The sequence below is a fragment of the Anolis carolinensis genome, unplaced genomic scaffold (assembly GCF_035594765.1).
Source record: "Anolis carolinensis isolate JA03-04 unplaced genomic scaffold, rAnoCar3.1.pri scaffold_7, whole genome shotgun sequence".
NCBI lineage: Eukaryota > Metazoa > Chordata > Lepidosauria > Squamata > Dactyloidae > Anolis > Anolis carolinensis.
Window position 1 is genome coordinate 18124710 of NW_026943818.1, and position 17825 is coordinate 18142534.

At 41.1% G+C, this 17825-nt stretch overlaps 2 protein-coding genes across 4 annotated transcripts in view; one reads left to right on the top strand and one right to left on the bottom strand.

Moving 5' to 3' along the window:
* appbp2 (amyloid beta precursor protein binding protein 2) overlaps window positions 1-7144 on the top strand; it is a 32645-nt gene extending 25501 nt beyond the window's left edge. The window contains exon 13 of the mRNA XM_062959519.1: window positions 914-7144. Within this exon, the coding sequence (XP_062815589.1) occupies window positions 914-1167 (254 nt within the window). The 3' untranslated portion in view covers window positions 1168-7144. The remainder of the gene's footprint in view (window positions 1-913) is intronic.
* Window positions 7145-8697: 1553 nt separating this feature from the next.
* On the bottom strand, window positions 8698-16990 carry chct1 (CHD1 helical C-terminal domain containing 1). Of its 3 annotated transcripts, none has more exons than XM_062959521.1 (8): window positions 16844-16990; window positions 15423-15566; window positions 13985-14759; window positions 12692-12871; window positions 11287-11462; window positions 11064-11163; window positions 9338-9513; window positions 8698-8962 (listed from the first exon to the last, which is right to left on the bottom strand). In XM_062959521.1, the coding sequence occupies exons 3-8, from the start codon at window positions 14117-14119 to the stop codon at window positions 8815-8817; spliced, it is 915 nt and encodes a 304-aa protein (XP_062815591.1). In that variant the 5' UTR covers window positions 14120-14759; window positions 15423-15566; window positions 16844-16990; the 3' UTR covers window positions 8698-8814. The 3 variants fall into 3 exon arrangements, with proteins under 3 accessions (XP_062815591.1, XP_062815592.1, XP_008117671.1); XM_062959522.1 differs by having other exon boundaries at window positions 12692-12823; window positions 16730-16884; XM_008119464.3 differs by having other exon boundaries at window positions 16730-16884.
* Window positions 16991-17825: the final 835 nt, after the last annotated feature.

Below are 17825 nucleotides of genomic sequence, written 5' to 3' on the forward strand. Positions count from 1 at the left end.
GCTTTTAATTACTCTGATTTTATCTGCTTGGATTTTAATGTATTGTCCATTATTTTATTTTATGTATTGTTGGAATGTTTTAAGTTTTGTCAAATATGTTGTGTCATTGTTTCGGGCTTGTCCCTGTTGTGAGCCGCCCCGAGCCCCTTCGGGGAAATGGGGCGGGATATAAAAATAAAGTTATTATTATTATGATTTTTCAGGATGCTCATCAAATAAGCCCTACCCCAAAAATAAGCCTCAGTTAAGATTGTCTGCCAGACCATCGCATTGACTACTAGTACATCCATTGCAACATACAGTGAATATATTGAATTATAATAAAATAATAATATTGTTATATACAAGATAGGTCCTGTGTTCTTAAGTTGGAACAGGTACATCGAATACATCTAATAATAATAATAAATACAGGAAAATAATGCAAGTAATAAATAGAGTAAAATAATAAATGCAATAATAATAATAAGAAGAAGAAGATCAGAGTGAAATAATAAATGTATTATTAATAATAATAAAAATAGAGTAAAATAAATGTAATAGTAGCAACAGTAATAGAGAAAAATAATAAATGTAATAATAGCAATAATAATAAAGAAAAATAATAAATGTACCATATATTCTTGAGTATAAGTTGACCCAAATATAAGCCAACCAGGACCCTCACCCAAGTATAAGCCGAGGGGGGCTTTTTCAGTCCTAAAAAAGGACTGGAAAACTAGGCTTATATTCGAGTATCTACAGTAGTTTGTTGTAGTTGAAAGAATGTCATCCCCAGAAAATTAGCCCTAATGTGTCTTTTGGAGCAAACATAAAAAAATTATTACCTGGTCTTATTTTGGGGGAAATGAGGCATGCTTCTGTTGATAGGGAAAATAATCTGAACCCTTTTTATTATGCTTCCTTCTTGTAGGAAAGAAGCTTTTTGGGGAAGGTTACAGCGGACTGGAATACGACTACCGGGGCCTCATTAAACTGTACAACTCCATTGGCAATTACGAGAAAGTATTTGAATACCACAACATTTTGGCCAACTGGAACCGGTTGCGGGATCGGCAGTTTTCCGTGACAGATGCCTTGGAGGACGTCAGCACCAGCCCTCACTCCACCGAGGAAGTCGTCCAGTCCTTCCTGATGTCGCAAAACGTAGACGCACCGCTTTCCTAAGGAACTTGGCCAGCTTTCCCAACGGGGCTTTTTCCCCTCCCTTTTTTTGTTGTTGTTACCCACAATTACATGGGAGAAGTCATACTGTGAAATTTGAAAAACCGTGTAGTTTTTTTTCTCTCTCCAACCCCCCCCCCTTTTTTTCTTCTTCTTTGTCTTCTCCTCGAGGGGGCTGTAAAAATTGCATTGAAACACTGGTCCAGTCCATTAAAAAAATTCCCCTACTTTTGGGGCGATCTCAACTTTTGATGGAGTGACCGTACAAACGAATGTGTGCTAAATAATAATAATAATAATTCCTACCAGCATGAGTACGGCATGAGTTTTGTTTTCGCTCGAGAGAGGAAAAAAGAGAGATATATATAAAAAGAAAAGCATAGACATCTCTAACAATCGTCTGTATTTTTAAAAAAATTTTGCCTTCGAAAAGAAGCCACTTTACCGGAGAATAGAAAGAGAGAAATAAAAGCATTAAACACTTTTCAAGAGTTGCATTCTTGATTGTGGCTTGTCTGTCAGGTGAGTCAAAGCTGTCAGATACCCTTTATCTTGAGAAAGAGTCTCACTCGGCTTGTCGACACTTGGATAAGGGAGGAAAGACCTCGCTTCTTATTTTGTGCTGCCTTATGAAGGAAACACGGCAAAGGATTGACTCCGGAGAAGCAACGCCTGGCTGTGAACTGCGCTCGGCTGACTTTTGCTTTGGATCGGCATCCAAACTGGACCAGTGTTTGCCCGGACGTGATTGCCGCCAACGGGACACTATATAGTCTTAGCCTCCTCTTCTCTCCTTTTTGTTTCTGGCAAAGCGTTTTCCGTCGCAGGACCAGGAGGATTCAAATAGCGGACCAGCCTTGGACCATTTCTGCGTTCATTTCGACCCAGTTCGCATTCAAGAGTGTTATTTCCAGTGCTAACAAGAGACCTTATTCGTGCGCTAGATCACAACATGTAGGAGCTTCCGCGTCCTTTGGCCGTCGCAATGGCATGTCTTTTGAATTTCAGAGGTTAAAACAGGTAAACTTCGATGTTAACCTTTTTCAACGCTTTGTCCTTTCTCTCCTTTTGTCCCGTTCGGAATAGGCTCTCTCTAAAGGCTATCTATAGATATATATATATATCTTGCTTGTGCTCACTAGGTTATTTTTTGTCGCCGTTCAAGAATCTGGTTTGATTTTATTTCAGTTTATTGTACAGTTTGCAGAGATCAGTGGATAATGCCAAAAAAAAACTTTTTTAACAAAGCACAACAAGTTGGTCTCTTTGTTTTCCCCTCATCTCTTTCTTTTTTTTTATTTTTTACGTTAGACAAAACCCTGTTTGTCTTTATATTTAATTTTTTTCTATAAATACAAATATAAGTCTGTTATACATTTGAAGGACAAAATGTGATAACTCTGCCTGTCTCACTAGTTTGTCTTAATTTCAGTTTTGTGTGTTTGTGGGAGGTTTGTTTGGTTTTGTTTTCCTTTGGATTGAAGCATCCTTTTCAACATTGAGGTAGTAACGGATATTTCAAGAGACCTTTGTAGCATTGACTCGGCTTTTGGACAGAAATGAGTAAGCGTTGTTGCTTATTACCTCAGTTTCCTTAATTCAGAGGCACAGGCAGTGTGTCTGTCTTAAGGGCATCCTTGGGTGGCCTCCCCTATTTTCAGGGGGTTTCGACGTTGCCCAGAGAAAGAGGTTTGGAAGTGAACTTTATTCAGTTTTATTCCGTTATTTAAAAATCTGCGAGTTTTGGCGTGAAGGGCGTAATGTCCTCTCGACAATGTTTAGCGGTCAGTGTCTTCTGAGACTTCTCTTAATCCTGACTATAGCAATAGGCTTGGCTTGTCACTTGGGATATTGCAGTTCGTTGTTTTAAACTGGTGCCTTTAACAAAAAAAACACACACCTCTTTTGTTCGTTTTTGTGCGCAGGCAGGGAGGAGGTCTTGTTGCCCTATATATTCGTGTTCAATTTATGGAGAAGGAGGTAGAATTGCCTACGATCGCAACCTCCCCATATAGATCAGACTCTTGAGCAGTTTCTGCATTATCCCTGCAAAAGGTAGATAACAATACATTCCTTGTGTTGTCGAAGGCTTTCGTGGCCGGGATCACAGGGTTGTTGTATGTTTTCCGGGCTGTATGGCCATGTTCTAAAAGTATCCTCTCCTGACGTTTTGCCCACATCTATGTACTATCTCACCACCTCTGAGGATACCTGCCAGAGATGTGGGTGAAACGTCAGGAGAGAATACTCCTATAACATGGTCATACAGCCTGGAAAACATACAACAACCCAATACATTCCTTTTTCCCCAACTTTTGTTCAGTTTGTCAGATGGATGCACGCAAAAATAACTATATATTGGAGTCACCTAATGTGGAAATGTGGACTAGCGCTGACTTTTATTATTGCAAAATGCCAGACATCATGGCCAATGGTCCTAAAGTCTGGTGGATTTGGGGAGCTGTAGTCTAGAAAAGTTGCATTTCCAAGCTTTGGACCCGATAAGCAATAAAGTGAAGGGCAGGTGGCCTTGGGACATGCAAGAAAGCCAATTGCTTGGGTTTTGGTTTTGTTTTTTAGTCTAGTTCAACACCCACCAGTCAGGTGAAAACCAGTTTTAGCTAGAAATACTCCCCAAATGAGTATACAGAAGAGGAAGAATATCATTTCCCCCCACTTTTTTTACCCCTTCTGCTGATTTTGGCTCCATCATGACAAGGATAAGTCCTCACTCAGCCTTCCATTTCTCATTATTAGCCTTTGCTCTTATAATCCTGCTCTGTTTCCGTTTGAATTTGTAAAAATGATCTGGACCGTATGTTGTTGAAGGCTTTCATGGCCTGAATCACAGGGTTGTTGTGTGTTTTCCAGGCTGTATGCCCAGTCCTTCTGGAACATACAGCCCGGAAAACTCACAACAACCCTGATCTGGTCAGTGTTCCCAATGTCACCCATTTGCTATGATGGTAGGCTCTCCACGTTTCCTCATGAAAATGGAGAAAATGTGAATTAAAATAGAATTTTTAAAAAAATACTTAGGAATTCCTAAGTATGACTCTTTGCTCAACTAAAGTCTGGAATGGTCCCAGTTAGTTGAGGTTTTTCTCCTGCCAGGAGCAGACAAATGTAATACTTCTTCCACTCTTGTTTTACAACACTCCGCTTTTTCCAAACGCCAAAAGTAAATTGAATTGAAGCATTGTTTTTTGTTCCTTATTATAAGAGAGAGAATTACTGATATGAACATCACCAGAGTTCACACGTCTAGATTGGTATATCTGGTCAGGATATTCTCAGTTGCTACTATCCCGTCTTTTCTTTACAATCCCTTAAACAACCCCAATCTGAACTCAGCTCAGTTTCAGCTTCTACGTTTTCCTGGACCTTTTTTTAACCCAATGTTTACGTTTAGTTTTGTCAGTAGTGCAGCTGAGGAAGTCTGTGTATGTGGTGTCATCACCGTGAGTTTGTTCTTAGTGGCAGCGTTGTGTGCGGTCTGAGCTTCTGAATTTCTCCTGTTTTCACTTCCCAACCCAAACACTTGCATTCCAGGCTTGTGTGTGAGACTACTCATAAGTAGTCACAATATATTAATTTTAGGCTTTTTTTTAAAGTGGTTCTTGATTTTTAAATTCTGGTGATAAGTCACCATAAATCCTAGTTTTATTTTCCTTGTGGTAGGGTCGACATAAATCCGGGTTGACTTGTGTGAGGCGGAAGAGAAGCATTTTTCTCCCCTCCTGATTGGAAGCTTATTGATGTACAGTAGAGTTCCAGTCATCCAACATAAACGGGCGGGCCGAATGTCGGCAGGGACATCGGATAATACGGTACGTCGGATAACTAGAAGTTGGATAACCGGAACTCTACTGTATTCCCTTCTAGAAGCCTATGGTTTTGCTTGTCCCAAATGAGAAGAGAAACATTTCTCCAGACTTGTATGGAATGGACGTAAAGCTGGAAATGCAGAAGCTTCCTCTAGCTCAGACTTATTATTTCTATATACCTTGAGGTACCTTGTTGACTTGCAGACCTGATCCCTCGTAAGGTCTAGACTTTCCCTAGGGTGAAACATACCCAATGGAACGATAGAGAAGGAGAAATAACTTTGGCTAAATAATGGAGTTCGTACTGCATTATATGGGTCTACACTGATAATATGATGCAGTTCAAACTGCATTGTTCAACAGCGTAGATCCAGCCTTTGTTGCCTTCTTTAATTGGGGAAAATGAGGTCCTCGGATCCTGATATTAAGTCTTGTGTATATAGCTTGCATTATATACTGTGTACATCTCCATGCTTTAGAATGGAGCAAGCAATGGGAAAAGACTGGATGTAGAAAGGATCTGATCTTTTGGGCAAGAAGAGAGTCAATGCAACCCCATATTTAGGAATTAAGGAACAATTCAGCGTGTGGAATGTGAAGCTGAATCTATTGGAAAGAAGTCCATGGATCAGTTCAAGAATTCAGCATGAACATTCAGAGGCATCTTTCTTGTGGCCAGAGCTGGATTTTGAGGGCAAATTTATTGGAGAAAGTGCATGCGAGGTTCATTGTATTTTGACACTCTTCTAAAGAGGCATTGTGAAGGAAAGTTACAAAGGTTGGTGATGTGTAACTTGAGTTCATAAAGTAAGATCCATGCTATCTTAAGAGATAGAAAAGACCATCTAGTCTGCAATCCCAAACTTACGATTTAAGATCCAGTCTGGCTTGCCTTAAACAAAGCTGAACTTGGAAGCCATTTGGGAAGAAAGTATCTGTAGCATCCATGCATCGGTCAGTTTGAGAGTCCACCTTGGACATTCACGAATATCCCCAAAGAGCTACATTTAGTGGGGTATAAAGACATAGATCTCCATGTCTTCATATTTCAATACCCTCTGCCGACCTTGCCAGACCAAGTGCTATTATTGCGAAGTGGGATATTTCTTTTGCCGTCTCGTGTTTTACTTTTTCCCATCCTCGGTTGTTGTTTTTCACGTCTTCGGCAGCGTTTGGCCTGCCGCACATTTCACCTCTTGGCCTTTCAGGGGTGTGTGTTTGTGGGAGGGAGGGGAGATTGGATCCAATGGGCAAGAGAGTGCTTTTGGGGGGTTCCTTTTGGACCGCTCCCCAAACTCAGGAATGTTTTGAGGCAACGGAAACGGCTTATTCTATCGGCGAACACTTTTCATTGTGATCCTAGGTATCTTATAGCATGGAGAGGCCTTAGTGAATTGTTTTTCAAGTGCACATTTCTTTTTTTCATTTCAAGACACTAAAAAAAAATTAAGATGGGGAATATATAAATATATATATATATATAACTATAGAAATATATAGAAATATCTAGAAACTTGGTGTTTGCTACACAAAAGTGTTGGGTCACTAACCGTCACAGGTATCCTATGTGTAACTTCTTTCCTTTGTATGTGTACTCCTTTCTAGGATGATATGTTGCCATAGAAAACTTTAAAATTTAACAAAAGAGGGAGAGAGACACTATAGAGTTAACGTCTTGGAAGTGTGAGTGGTCTTTTACGTTTGATCAGATATGACCCATGTTCAGTCCTCTTTATTTTTAATGCTTCATAGAACTTAACAGGGGATTTACACTATTGTGTTTATGTCAATATTAAATTCACAGATACACACGCACTCAATATCCGCAGCATTGTTGGAAGCAAAAAAATGGCTGAAAGTGGAGCAAACACCCCTCCCAAAATCCCCGTCTCTTTGGTGCCACAGTTATTTATATGAAAGCATCTTGAACACGCTCAGTCGTTATTCTGTTCTTTTCTGTCAACAGGTTTTTTTGGGGCTTTTTAAAATATATAGATATATATATATCTTGACATCGCACCTGACTGCAATGCCTAGTTTTATTCTTTGTAACCATCAAAACCATTCTGAGTATGTTTGTAACCGACATTGTGATATTCTGTAATTGTATTGCTAAATTGAATTATTGACTTAATAAATATAGTGTTCCTGCGTTTGGCGTGGGCCTGCTTTGTTCTTTGGCGAGGAGAAAGGACGTTTGTTTTGTCTATCGGTTGGTTACCATTCTTATGAACACAACCACAAAGGTTGGTCCAGTGTGTGTGTTTTTAAAAGACTTGGCTTGAGTTATTCATCTTCCATCCAAATAAAAGTCAGAAGTGTTTGTCTGTTTGTATCCAAAGGGCTATTGCTTAAGTGAAGCAGCCCTCCCTGGTGTCAATGGGAAAGAAAGTGACGTGTATGAGTGGAAGGGAGAAAATCTATTTATCGTGTCAGAAGTGAATTGATATAAAAACAAATACAATGTATTTTTAAAAAATTGTCATCATTATACTAGATTTCCTTTGAGCAGAAGTACCTCTGGTGTGGCTGTGAGAAGATAATTGTGCGTGTGGCAAGGCTCAGGTTGCATTGTAGTCGGTGGTCTGTGGTTTGCTCTTCTCCGCACTCGCATGCCGTGGACTCCACTTCGTGGCCCCATTTCTTAAGACCGGCTCTGCATCTCATGGTGCCAGAGCGCAGTCTGTTCACCCAGTCTTCTGTGTGCCCAGAAGGGAGTCTCTCATCCGGTATCGGCCACTGATTGAGATACCGAGTTTTAGACTGCCACTTTTGGGCTCTTGCTTACTGAAGTGTTCCTGCAAGTGTGTCTAGATCTTGGGAAGTTCTTGGTTTAAGGCATTAGCTTAAAGGCTGATATCCGAACAGAGCATGGGCCGGATATGTTAGTGCCTTGGTCCTACCTCTCAGCGGATATCAGGTGGTACAGTATTGGCTGAACAGTATAATTTCTTTCCTAAACTCAGTTTGAAAGCCTCCAAAGATGGAGAGTCCACCACCATGTGAGGCCATCCTTCCCAGGCTTCTTCCATAGTTCTTCCTAGTGTTGTGTGTTTTCCGGGCTATATGGCCGTGTTCCAGAAGTATTCTCTCCTGACGTTTCGCCCACATCTATCAGAGGTTGTGAGGCAACCTCTGAGGATGCCTGCCATAGATGTGGGAGAAACATCAGGAGAGAATACTTCTGGAACACGGCCATACAGACCGGAAAACACACAACAACCCTGTGATCCCGGCCATGAAAGCCTTCGACAACACAGTTCTTCCTAGTGTTTGAAGGCCTCCAAAGATGGAGAGTCCACCACTATTTCCCAGTCTTCTTCTATAGCTCAAGAAGTTCTTCCTAGTGTTTTTGTGGGATCTCTTTTTCTATATAAAAGGATATGTTGTGGATGAAACTGAGAAAAACCTTTTGTGCCATAATGCTCCCAAACCAAGAATGGTCAGGAGATGACGAAATCATCAGTAATTACTTCTAATGACAATCTTATTGGCAGACTCTGAACATCGGCAACTGACCAACACAGATAGGAATGGGCTATTACGTTCAATTTTGACGTGGTCACTGGATTATAGCACCAAATAACCTGAAACAGTAGGGCTGGATTTAGCACCAAATCAGGAGTAGTTTCAGATTGCTTGGGAGGGCAATGGCCACTAGATGTCACTCCAACATTACAAATTAAATCACAAAATACCAGAGAGCTCTTGGAAAATGTGTTTTTTATATGGTCAGCTGCAGGTAGGTATTCACAGACGTCTAACTAAAAACATCCATAGAGTCTGGCGTTGACATGAGGTCCTGCATCATTGGGTGACTGCTTCACATATCGGAGGTCAGAAGAGCTTCTTCGGACACTGAAAACAACGCTGCTCCTTCACTGCACAGGACGCTGGGAGATGCAGTTGGATCCTCATGAGGCATGTCAACATTGGCCTTCTTCCTAGTTCTGGAGGAAGCCTTCTCCAGCCTGGAAGTGTGAAAGCCCTTTTATGAACCTCTAAGTTCCTTCAAGTATCGTTGGACTGCAATGCCTCTCATCCCTTGCCAGGCTTGGCTAGGCCTCATGGGAGTTGCAGTCCTAGCATCTACAAACCCACAACGTTCTTACGGTTGTGCTTGGTGGCCCAGCTTTTAGATCAAAGCCTGTGGACTTTAGAAGCCCTACTGTTCACGTTCTCGAGAGAATCCCAGGAAAAGACTTTGATTTTTGTTTTCTTTCAAGGATTTAATCCCATTCCAATCTTTCCTGGGTGTCCTTAGCTGCATGGGCTTTCTAAATTTCCGAGAGCCCCAATTTTGGACGCAAAGAGGACCAAAGCCTGGTGAAGATGAGACGGCCTACCTCTCCTTGGGACTGCTCCTGGTGGGTTTCTCGTCGTTTGGTGGCAATGAATGGGGGCCCAGGTCCTCTGGCCTCTCTGTGGCCCCGCGGAGACCCCAAGTATCGCGCAGCCTCATCAGGCGGCCGTTTTCAGGGACCGCAACCTGGCTGGAGCCTTCCAAGTCACCATAAGCCTTCTGGAACACACACAAAAACTGTTTTCAGTTATGATCTATTGCCCTCCATAGTTTCGTTGATCCATGTCTGGTAAAATCTGTCCTCAGTCCGCCAACATGATAATAAGTCATTCGTTTTCAGTAGGATTCACTATTATCTGCACAAGGTTTGGGAACATACCTCCCACAGATATGGGGGTCTATTCTGTATATAGATAATCTCTATATTCGACACAGAAGGGCTTAAATTAGAGATGTTTGCTGAAAATGTTTCCTTTGTTTCCTTCTTGTTATTGTTTCGTGTCAACCATTTGTCTACACAAAACGAATGAGGACATTTTCATATGAAACGAGAGGCAACACGAAAACGAAAGCCGCACCGTCATTGTGCTTGCTTTCGTTTTCCTTTCGTTTCTGCCCCGTAACAATAAAACAATAAGCAGGTACTGACAGAGAGATTACAGATGTATATGTAATAATACAATATAATATTATGTATGTGTATGTGTGTGTATGTGTATATATATATATGTATGTGTGTGTGTGTGTGTGTATATTTATATATGGATAACTAGCTACTTTGGGAATTGAGCTGAGCCTGGGAGAGGAATGCCTCTGCATTACATCTGATGTGTGCCAATGGATGTTAATAATAATAATATATTTTGTGCATATATAAAGAATGCTAGCTAGCTACTCTGGAAATCTAATCTGAGCTTGGGAAAGGAAAATGCCTCTGCCTTACATCTGATGTGTGGAAATGGGTGTTAATATAATATAATATAAAGAAAAATAGCTAAGCTGAGCCTGGGAGAGGAATGTCTCCACATTACATCTGATGTGTGCCAATGGGTCTTAATAATAATTAATATATATATATATATATATATATATATATATCTCAAGAAGAATAGCTAAGCTGAGCCTGGGAGAGGAATGTCTCCGCATTACATCTGATGTGTGCCAATGGGTCTTAATAATAATATTAATATATATATTAATAACGATAGCTACTCTGGGACCCTAAGCAGAGTCTAGGAGAGGAGTGCCTCCCCATTACATCTGATGTGTGCCAATGGATGTTAATAGTATTATGAATAACAATAGTACTCTGGAGAATATCCAAACGTTTTACAAATTGGTGGGCTAAAAGGGATCGAAATGCCCTCCGTGTGTGACGATTTTCACCCCTCTAGCCCAAAAGCCTGGGTGGGAGGGATGAGCCTCAGAAGCCCTCCCATTGCCACCAATGGCACAAAATTTTCATGTTTTTCATTAGCCAGATTAAAATTCATGTCGTATAGGCAGCCCGTTTTCGTTAGCGGGAACCAAATACGAAAATGAGACGACACGAATGAAACTACACAAAACGAACAGCAATTCCCTACAAAAACACAACACTAGTTTAAATATTCTAAAAGTACTGGATCCCAACTAATTTTGGACGTTAAGCAGGATCATCCCTGACCGACAGCCAAACACAATGTAAGCCAAGAGGATAACACATGTTGTAGTCAATTCGTACCTCCCTATTTCCTTTCAAAGAGCTCAAAACAACAGAATAAGCTCACCAGAAACTTGGCCGTTTGGCCCGTCTTGCCATATTGGTACAGTTTGCACAGTTGCTTCTCGTCGAGGGATGAGAAGAGGGAGACGAACCTCCACAGCATCCTAAAACCAGGAGTTGGAAAGACAAGGAAACAAATCAATGCTCTAGTACTTCCCTAAACTACAGATCGCCATTGTTGATTTGAAACCCGTCCTCCCAGCCAACAGGACTCCTTAGTATATTACTTTTTCCAGTGTTTCAGCTCCCACTTTTCGCAATAGTCCTGGAGGAACTTGTTGATGTGGTCTCCCAGGATGAGAAGGTTCTTCCGGGTGCAGCTCAGTCGCTTCTCCTTGGGAAAATCCTTGGGCAAATTCAATTTCCGGAGACACTTCTTGAAGGGACGCAGGAACTCCTTGCACTGGAGGACGGAAAGGAGAACGTTGGGGAGAAAACAGATCCCAAATCGCCCCCGTCTATACCAGTGGTTCTCAACCTGGAGTCCCCAGATGTTTTTGGCCTTCAGCTTGTTGCACCTCAGCACTGGTTCACCTTGCTCTTAACACACACTCCACCACAGCAGACTTGGTTTTAACAGTTTATTGATAAAAGATAGCAACGTCTGAATAAAAAGCAGTAAAGAAAGCCATGATCCAAATGCAAAGGCAATCTGTAGAATATAGTTCAAAGTCTCTATTATAGCAAATCAGTCCTGAAAACAAGGCAGCATGAACTCCAAAATACAATCCAAAACACAGGATCCAGGCAAGAATCCTTTTCCATGAGCATAGACAGGACAGGAACTTAGCTTCCAAAATCAATGTTGTTTCGTCTGCTATCTTTCCCTGCTTCTCCCTTATTTAACCATGTTTACAGGCTAAGAAAGCATTCCTCTGACCTTGAGTTCCCACACGTTTGCCAGCTATCCTAAGAGAACGTCTGGGACGATGAACTCAACCTTAACCTTTATCCCTATCTTAGGAAGACTCCTGTATCTCGCTGCCAGAGCCACCTGGGACTTGTTGATGTTCTGAACTCTGTTGAAGATAAGGTCACCCTTATCACAGGCTTCTGCTTCACTGCCAATCTGCAGCCTCTCTAACAGTTCAGAGCCTTCAACAATTCCCTCATCAGCATTTCCTTGGTCAGCCTGCATAAACCCAAATCCCCCTTCATCATCAGACCGAACCACAACACAACTCCAAGAAATCCTAACAGCTGGTAAACTGGCTGGGATTTCTGGGAGTTGTAGGCCAAAAAGATCTGGGGACCCCAGGTTTAGAACTACTGGTCTGTACTGTTGAAAGAATGCAATCTGACATCACTAGAACTGCTATGGCTTAATCTTATGGAATACTTGGAGTTGAAATTTTACAAAGGCTTTAGTCTTTTCTGCCAAAGAGTGCTGTGGCACTCCCAGGACTCCATAGCATCGAGCCATAGCAGTTTGAGTGCTGCATCAGTTCTTCGGTGTAGATTAGCCTTAAATGTGCAATAAGATCAACTGACTATTCTGAGTAGAGAGGCAGATGTTTGTTGATGTGCATCAGCCAACCAGTCCCTTCCTGTTTATGGACCCAAACCCACTCCATGCTTCTCTGCGGAGATTTATCTTATTCCCTTTCCTTAAATGGTCATTGCATGGCTCACGATTTTGAAGGTGTCCTGCGTGAGTCCCTCGGCGTAGTAAACCAGCGCATCTCCAGAAGACGCAGCTCTGGCAAAGGCCTCGCCGCGCATTGTCTCAAAGCTCCGTCCGTTTGGGAAGTGGCCCTCTGTTCCCTGCGGACATCCATACATCCAAAACAGGTCAGTTTCTGGATCCCCAGACTTGAAAAGTAAGAATATAGCCTCCGGTTATTAGTAGAATTAATAAGAAAAGCGATGGGATATTTTTATTGGTATATTGTGGCAAGCAGCATACTTGTGTTCCTGGTCGCTCTGAGCGCATCTATACTGTCGAATGAATTCATGGCTTTCACTGCCATGACTCAGTGCTATAGAATAATAATAATAATAATAATAATAATAATAATAATAATAATAATAATAATATATGATTACTAGCTGTGCCCGGCCACGCGTTGCTGTGGCGTAGTCCTAAGTGGGGTTTTCTTCGTGGCATTCAAGGTGGCCTAGAAAGGATTCCCCTAGGTATGAAGCAGCCAGGCTCTGAAGCTGCAAGGTCACTCCTTGGAGAGTGATGAGTATTGTGGCCAAATTTGGTGTGATTTGGCCCAGTGGTTTTGTTGTTAACTCAGTCCTAATTATATTATAATTATATTATATACATTATATTTTGTGTTTTTATTATTATTATTATTATTATTATCATCATCATCATCATTATGTATATTATTATTAATAATATAATATGTCACAGCTGGTATGTAGCTAATTTAACTTGAGAAAGAAGGGCAGAATATAAATACTGTAAATAAATAAATATTGTCCAACTTTTAACTCTTGGTTGAGATGCAAATCATGGGAGTTGTAGGTTTACAAGGTCTTCAGCCTTCTTGAGCCGGTGCCTCGCCAAACTACAGTGCCCATGACTCCATGGCAGTTAACTGCATCCATTCGACAGTGTAGATTTACCCTTTGATCCATGTTATTGCAAACTGGATTTTAAAGAACCTAGCTAAACCCTTTGCTTTAGATTCAGCACTATGAATAGTTCCTTTCATACGTAAGTTTTAGATTTGAAGTTGATTCTAATTCCGTCAATACAGAAACCGAGTCTAGGACCAGGTCACTGACTGATTGCCTTATAATCCCAAGAAAACAGTGGATATAAAAATTACTAAGGAATCCTGACTCCCTAGACACTGTCTCAAGGCTGGGCTTTAGAGTTTGCTCTTTAGCCTGGCTTGGACTTGAAAACATCATGATTCCCAATGTCGATTTCTGGTTGAAATAAATTAAAATAATAATTACGCAGACCTCGGTCATCTTTGGCTCCCCGTCTTCCGCCGCCGCCTCCTCCTCCGGCACCCGAATCCCGTTTTCCTGGCTGCCTCCTGGAGAATCCATGGCGTCTGAAGGAGAATCCAGGATGAAATGGCCTTGCAAGACCATGGCGGCTTTTGTGACCTCATTGTGAGGTCAATGGGTTCTGGATTCCTAAGACAATCGGCAGAAGAATTCCCGCAAGAAGGAAAGCGGAAGAAAGCTTGGAGACCCCCGATCTATCCTCAAGAAAAGTTACAGCTTTCAATGAGCCGGCCCTTTCATTGGGCAGGTGGCAAAGGATTTGCGGGTTGTCACAAAAGGGAAGCAAATTGTCTGAGCAGTTACTGCCATTGGGTGCATCTCCATGTCATGGTTTGCTGTGTGTGTGTTAACTGGAAAATGAAGCACATGAAGCCGATTGGCTGTTTTGATACTGTTTCTGTTCTGCTGCTGCAGTACCAGTTTGGACAAGTTTTTTTCAGTGCTGACTTAGGGAAATAGATCTCGCAGCACATGTCAATAGAATAAATTGCTTCATCCACTTCCTTTTGGCCCAGCTCTTAAACAAACGAGACTTTTGCCCTTTTAATTGACTGGTGACTCATTGACCAAAGAGCCGGTCAGGTGCCTTGTTGCCTTATGGATGCTGGGAAGGCCTCCTTGGCATGGAAATCCATTTCCTTGTAGCTGCTGTTGCCATCATCCTCTCTGCGGGGCTGTTCCAGGCAAGAATCCGCTCTGCATTTTAGTCCGAACTTTTGGCGGGCTGAAAGAAGAATACAATGGGACTTAGATAGTCAGAATCTCATCCAAGTATAGCTCCAAACGAAAGTCTATATGGAATAATCTGCATTTATTATTATTATTATTATTATTATTATTATTATTATTATTATTATTATTATTATTATTGTCCAAACCAAACCAAATTTATTTAATGCTTAGACCATAGGTCTTTCGCATGCAAGACAAACAAACAAATACACAAAAGCCAGACCATCAAATACAATATAAAACATGCCATTAAAACCCTATATAAATCATTAAAACATTAAAATGCTGCAAATATCAATGTCAGGATATGCCCTTCAAATACTACATATTTCATGGATTAGCACCAACATAATTAAAAACAAGATAAAACCAATATTATTATTGTCATAATCTGAACATGGTTAGTGGCTTTTAGTTTCTTTTCAGAGAGAAAAAGCAGGATGATGATGATGATGATAATCTATATACATAAAAATGTAATGTACATAATTAGGACCGAGTTAACAACAAGACCACTGGGCCAAATCACACCAAATTTGGCCAGAACACACCAACACATCCAAGGTAGGTCCTTCACTCAATAATAATAATAATAATAATAATAATAATAATAATAATAATAATAATAACCACCATGGGAAACCCATGGGCCGACCTTTGGCAAGTTGCACTTTCTTCCATAATCTGTTTCTTTAGCTTGAAGGATCCTTTGGCTCTTGTTAAGAATTCACGCGCTTTAATCTTATCTCTTCCAAGTTAAAATGTTTACTTTTTCTTATGTTTCTTATCTGACAGCTTTCTGTGAAGGGAAAAAAATAAAATACAAGGAGAAAGGTGTGTTGATTTCCAAAGCAAACATGCAAGTCAAGGCCAAAGGGAAACGGACAGTCCCCACCTATTAATATTTTCTTTACGAACTTCAATTAGCAAGATATAGTCCATATGTCTATACAGGGATTTCTGAAGGGCCGTCTTTCCCAGAGAATCTCATCCCAGTTTGTTAACGTCCCAATGAATCCCATCCCAGTTTGAGAAAGCCTAATGAATGCCATCCCAGTTTCAGAAAGCCACAGTGAATCCCATCCCAGTTTGATAGGCCCAATACATTCCAGTTTGACAGAGGCCCAATGAATGACATCCCAGTTTGATAGAAGCCAAATAAATCTCATCCCAGTTTGAGAAAGCCTCAATGATTGCCATCCCAGTTTGATGGGCCCAATACATTCCAGTTTGACAGAGGCCCAATGAAAGACATCAAGGTTTGATAGGCCCAATACATCCCAGTATGACAGAGACCCAATGAAAGACATCCCAGTTTGATAGGCCCAATACATCCCAGTATGACAGAGGCCCAATGAATGACATCCCAGTTTGATAGAAGCCAAATAAATCTCATCCCAGTTTGAGAAAGCCTCAATGATTGCCATCCCAGTTTGATGGGCCCAATACATCCCAGTTTGACAGAGGCCCAATGAAAGACATCCCAGTTTGATAGGCCCAATACATCCCAGTATGACAGAGACCCAATGAAAGACATCCCAGTTTGATAGGCCCAATACATCCCAGTATGACAGAGGCCCAATGAATGACATCCCAGTTTGATAGAAGCCAAATAAATCTCATCCCAGTTTGAGAAAGCCTCAATGATTGCCATCCCAGTTTGATGGGCCCAATACATCCCAGTTTGACAGAGGCCCAATGAAAGACACCCCAGTTTGATAGGCCCAATATATCCCAGTATGACAGAGGCCCAATGAAAGACATCCCAGTTTGATAGGCCCAATACATCCCAGTATGACAGAGGTCCAATGAAAGACATCCCAGTTTGATAGGCTCAATACATCCCAGTATGACAGAGGCCCAATGATTGCCATCCCAGTTTAATAGGCCCAATACATCCCAGTATGACAGAGGCCCAATGAAAGACATCCCAGTTTCAGAAAGCCACAAGGAATGCCATACCAGTTTGACAGAGGACCAATGAATGGCATCCCAGTTTGATAGAAGCCAAAGAAGTCCCATCCCCTAGTAAGGTCTTTATATATGGCATTCATACTATGTATTAATTTAATGTACCGCTGTCATCCACTAGTAATCAGGCCTTCAGGTCTATGGGACTCCAACTCCCAAGAGCCCCAGCCAGGATGGCCTACTGATAGGAATTCTGGGAGTTGAAGTCCAGATGGTGTTGAGAAGCTCTGCGTTGGGGCAAATACCCGGATGTTTTTTTCCCCCAATTCAAAATGGCCGCCGCTCAGTCTGAGATGGTTATAGACTTGTACAGTTCTACTCCATTTATTTACACATTTGAGTGAGTTTCTCACTGAAATAATTAGCTCAGCAGCTCTTAGGGCATAGTATCATATAGCTAGATATATATTTTTCTCAAGTGTAAACAGTAACGGTTTCTTTAGGAAGTTAATCCAGTGCTGTGTGACTCTAATTTTTCCTATCTCTATGGAACAGAATTCGCTCCTTCCCCCTCCCCCTCCCTCAAGGGACTTCGCGGCCTGTCAATCACTTTCTTGTCCCCGCCTTCTCCGTCACGTGGCTCGCCAAGGACGGAAAAAGAGCCCAAAGAGGTAATAAAATGGAGTTGATACCACACTTCAGGGTTCCAAAATGAACTCGAACTGCCATGGCATCAGCCTAGGAAGGTTTGTAGTTTAATGAGGCCCAAGAACTCTTTCGCTGAGAGTTCCCCAGGTTATTGCCATGGTGTATAACAGAAATACATTAATATTAATTCGTAATAGGTTTAATATTTATTCATTTATTTCCTACATTTTCATTTATTTATTTATTTATTTTATATAATTTAAAAAATATTTTTATATTTTATTTATTTATATTTATTTCTTCTCCCCCAGGGGTCCCAAAGTGGTCTTACACAATGGCAGAATTAAATGCCATATATTTATTTATTTACTACATTTATATCCCGCTCTTCTCACCCCGAAGGGGACTCAGAGCGGCTCACAAATCAAATGTACATACAATATATTATTAGCATAGCACAATATAAGCATTAAATTACTATATTGTATAAAATCATTAT

Bases quoted from the DNA above. Each gene is read 5' to 3' on its own strand.
- chct1 (XM_062959521.1), bottom strand. From the start codon at position 14,119: ATGGTCTTGCAAGGCCATTTCATCCTGGATTCTCCTTCAGACGCCATG. The intron at 12,872-13,984 runs GTCTGCGTAATT...TTACTTTTCAAG, and splicing joins GGGAGCCAAAGATGACCGAG to TCTGGGGATCCAGAAACTGA. The intron at 11,463-12,691 runs GTGAGCCATGCA...TCCGTCCTCCAG, and splicing joins CGCAGGACACCTTCAAAATC to TGCAAGGAGTTCCTGCGTCC.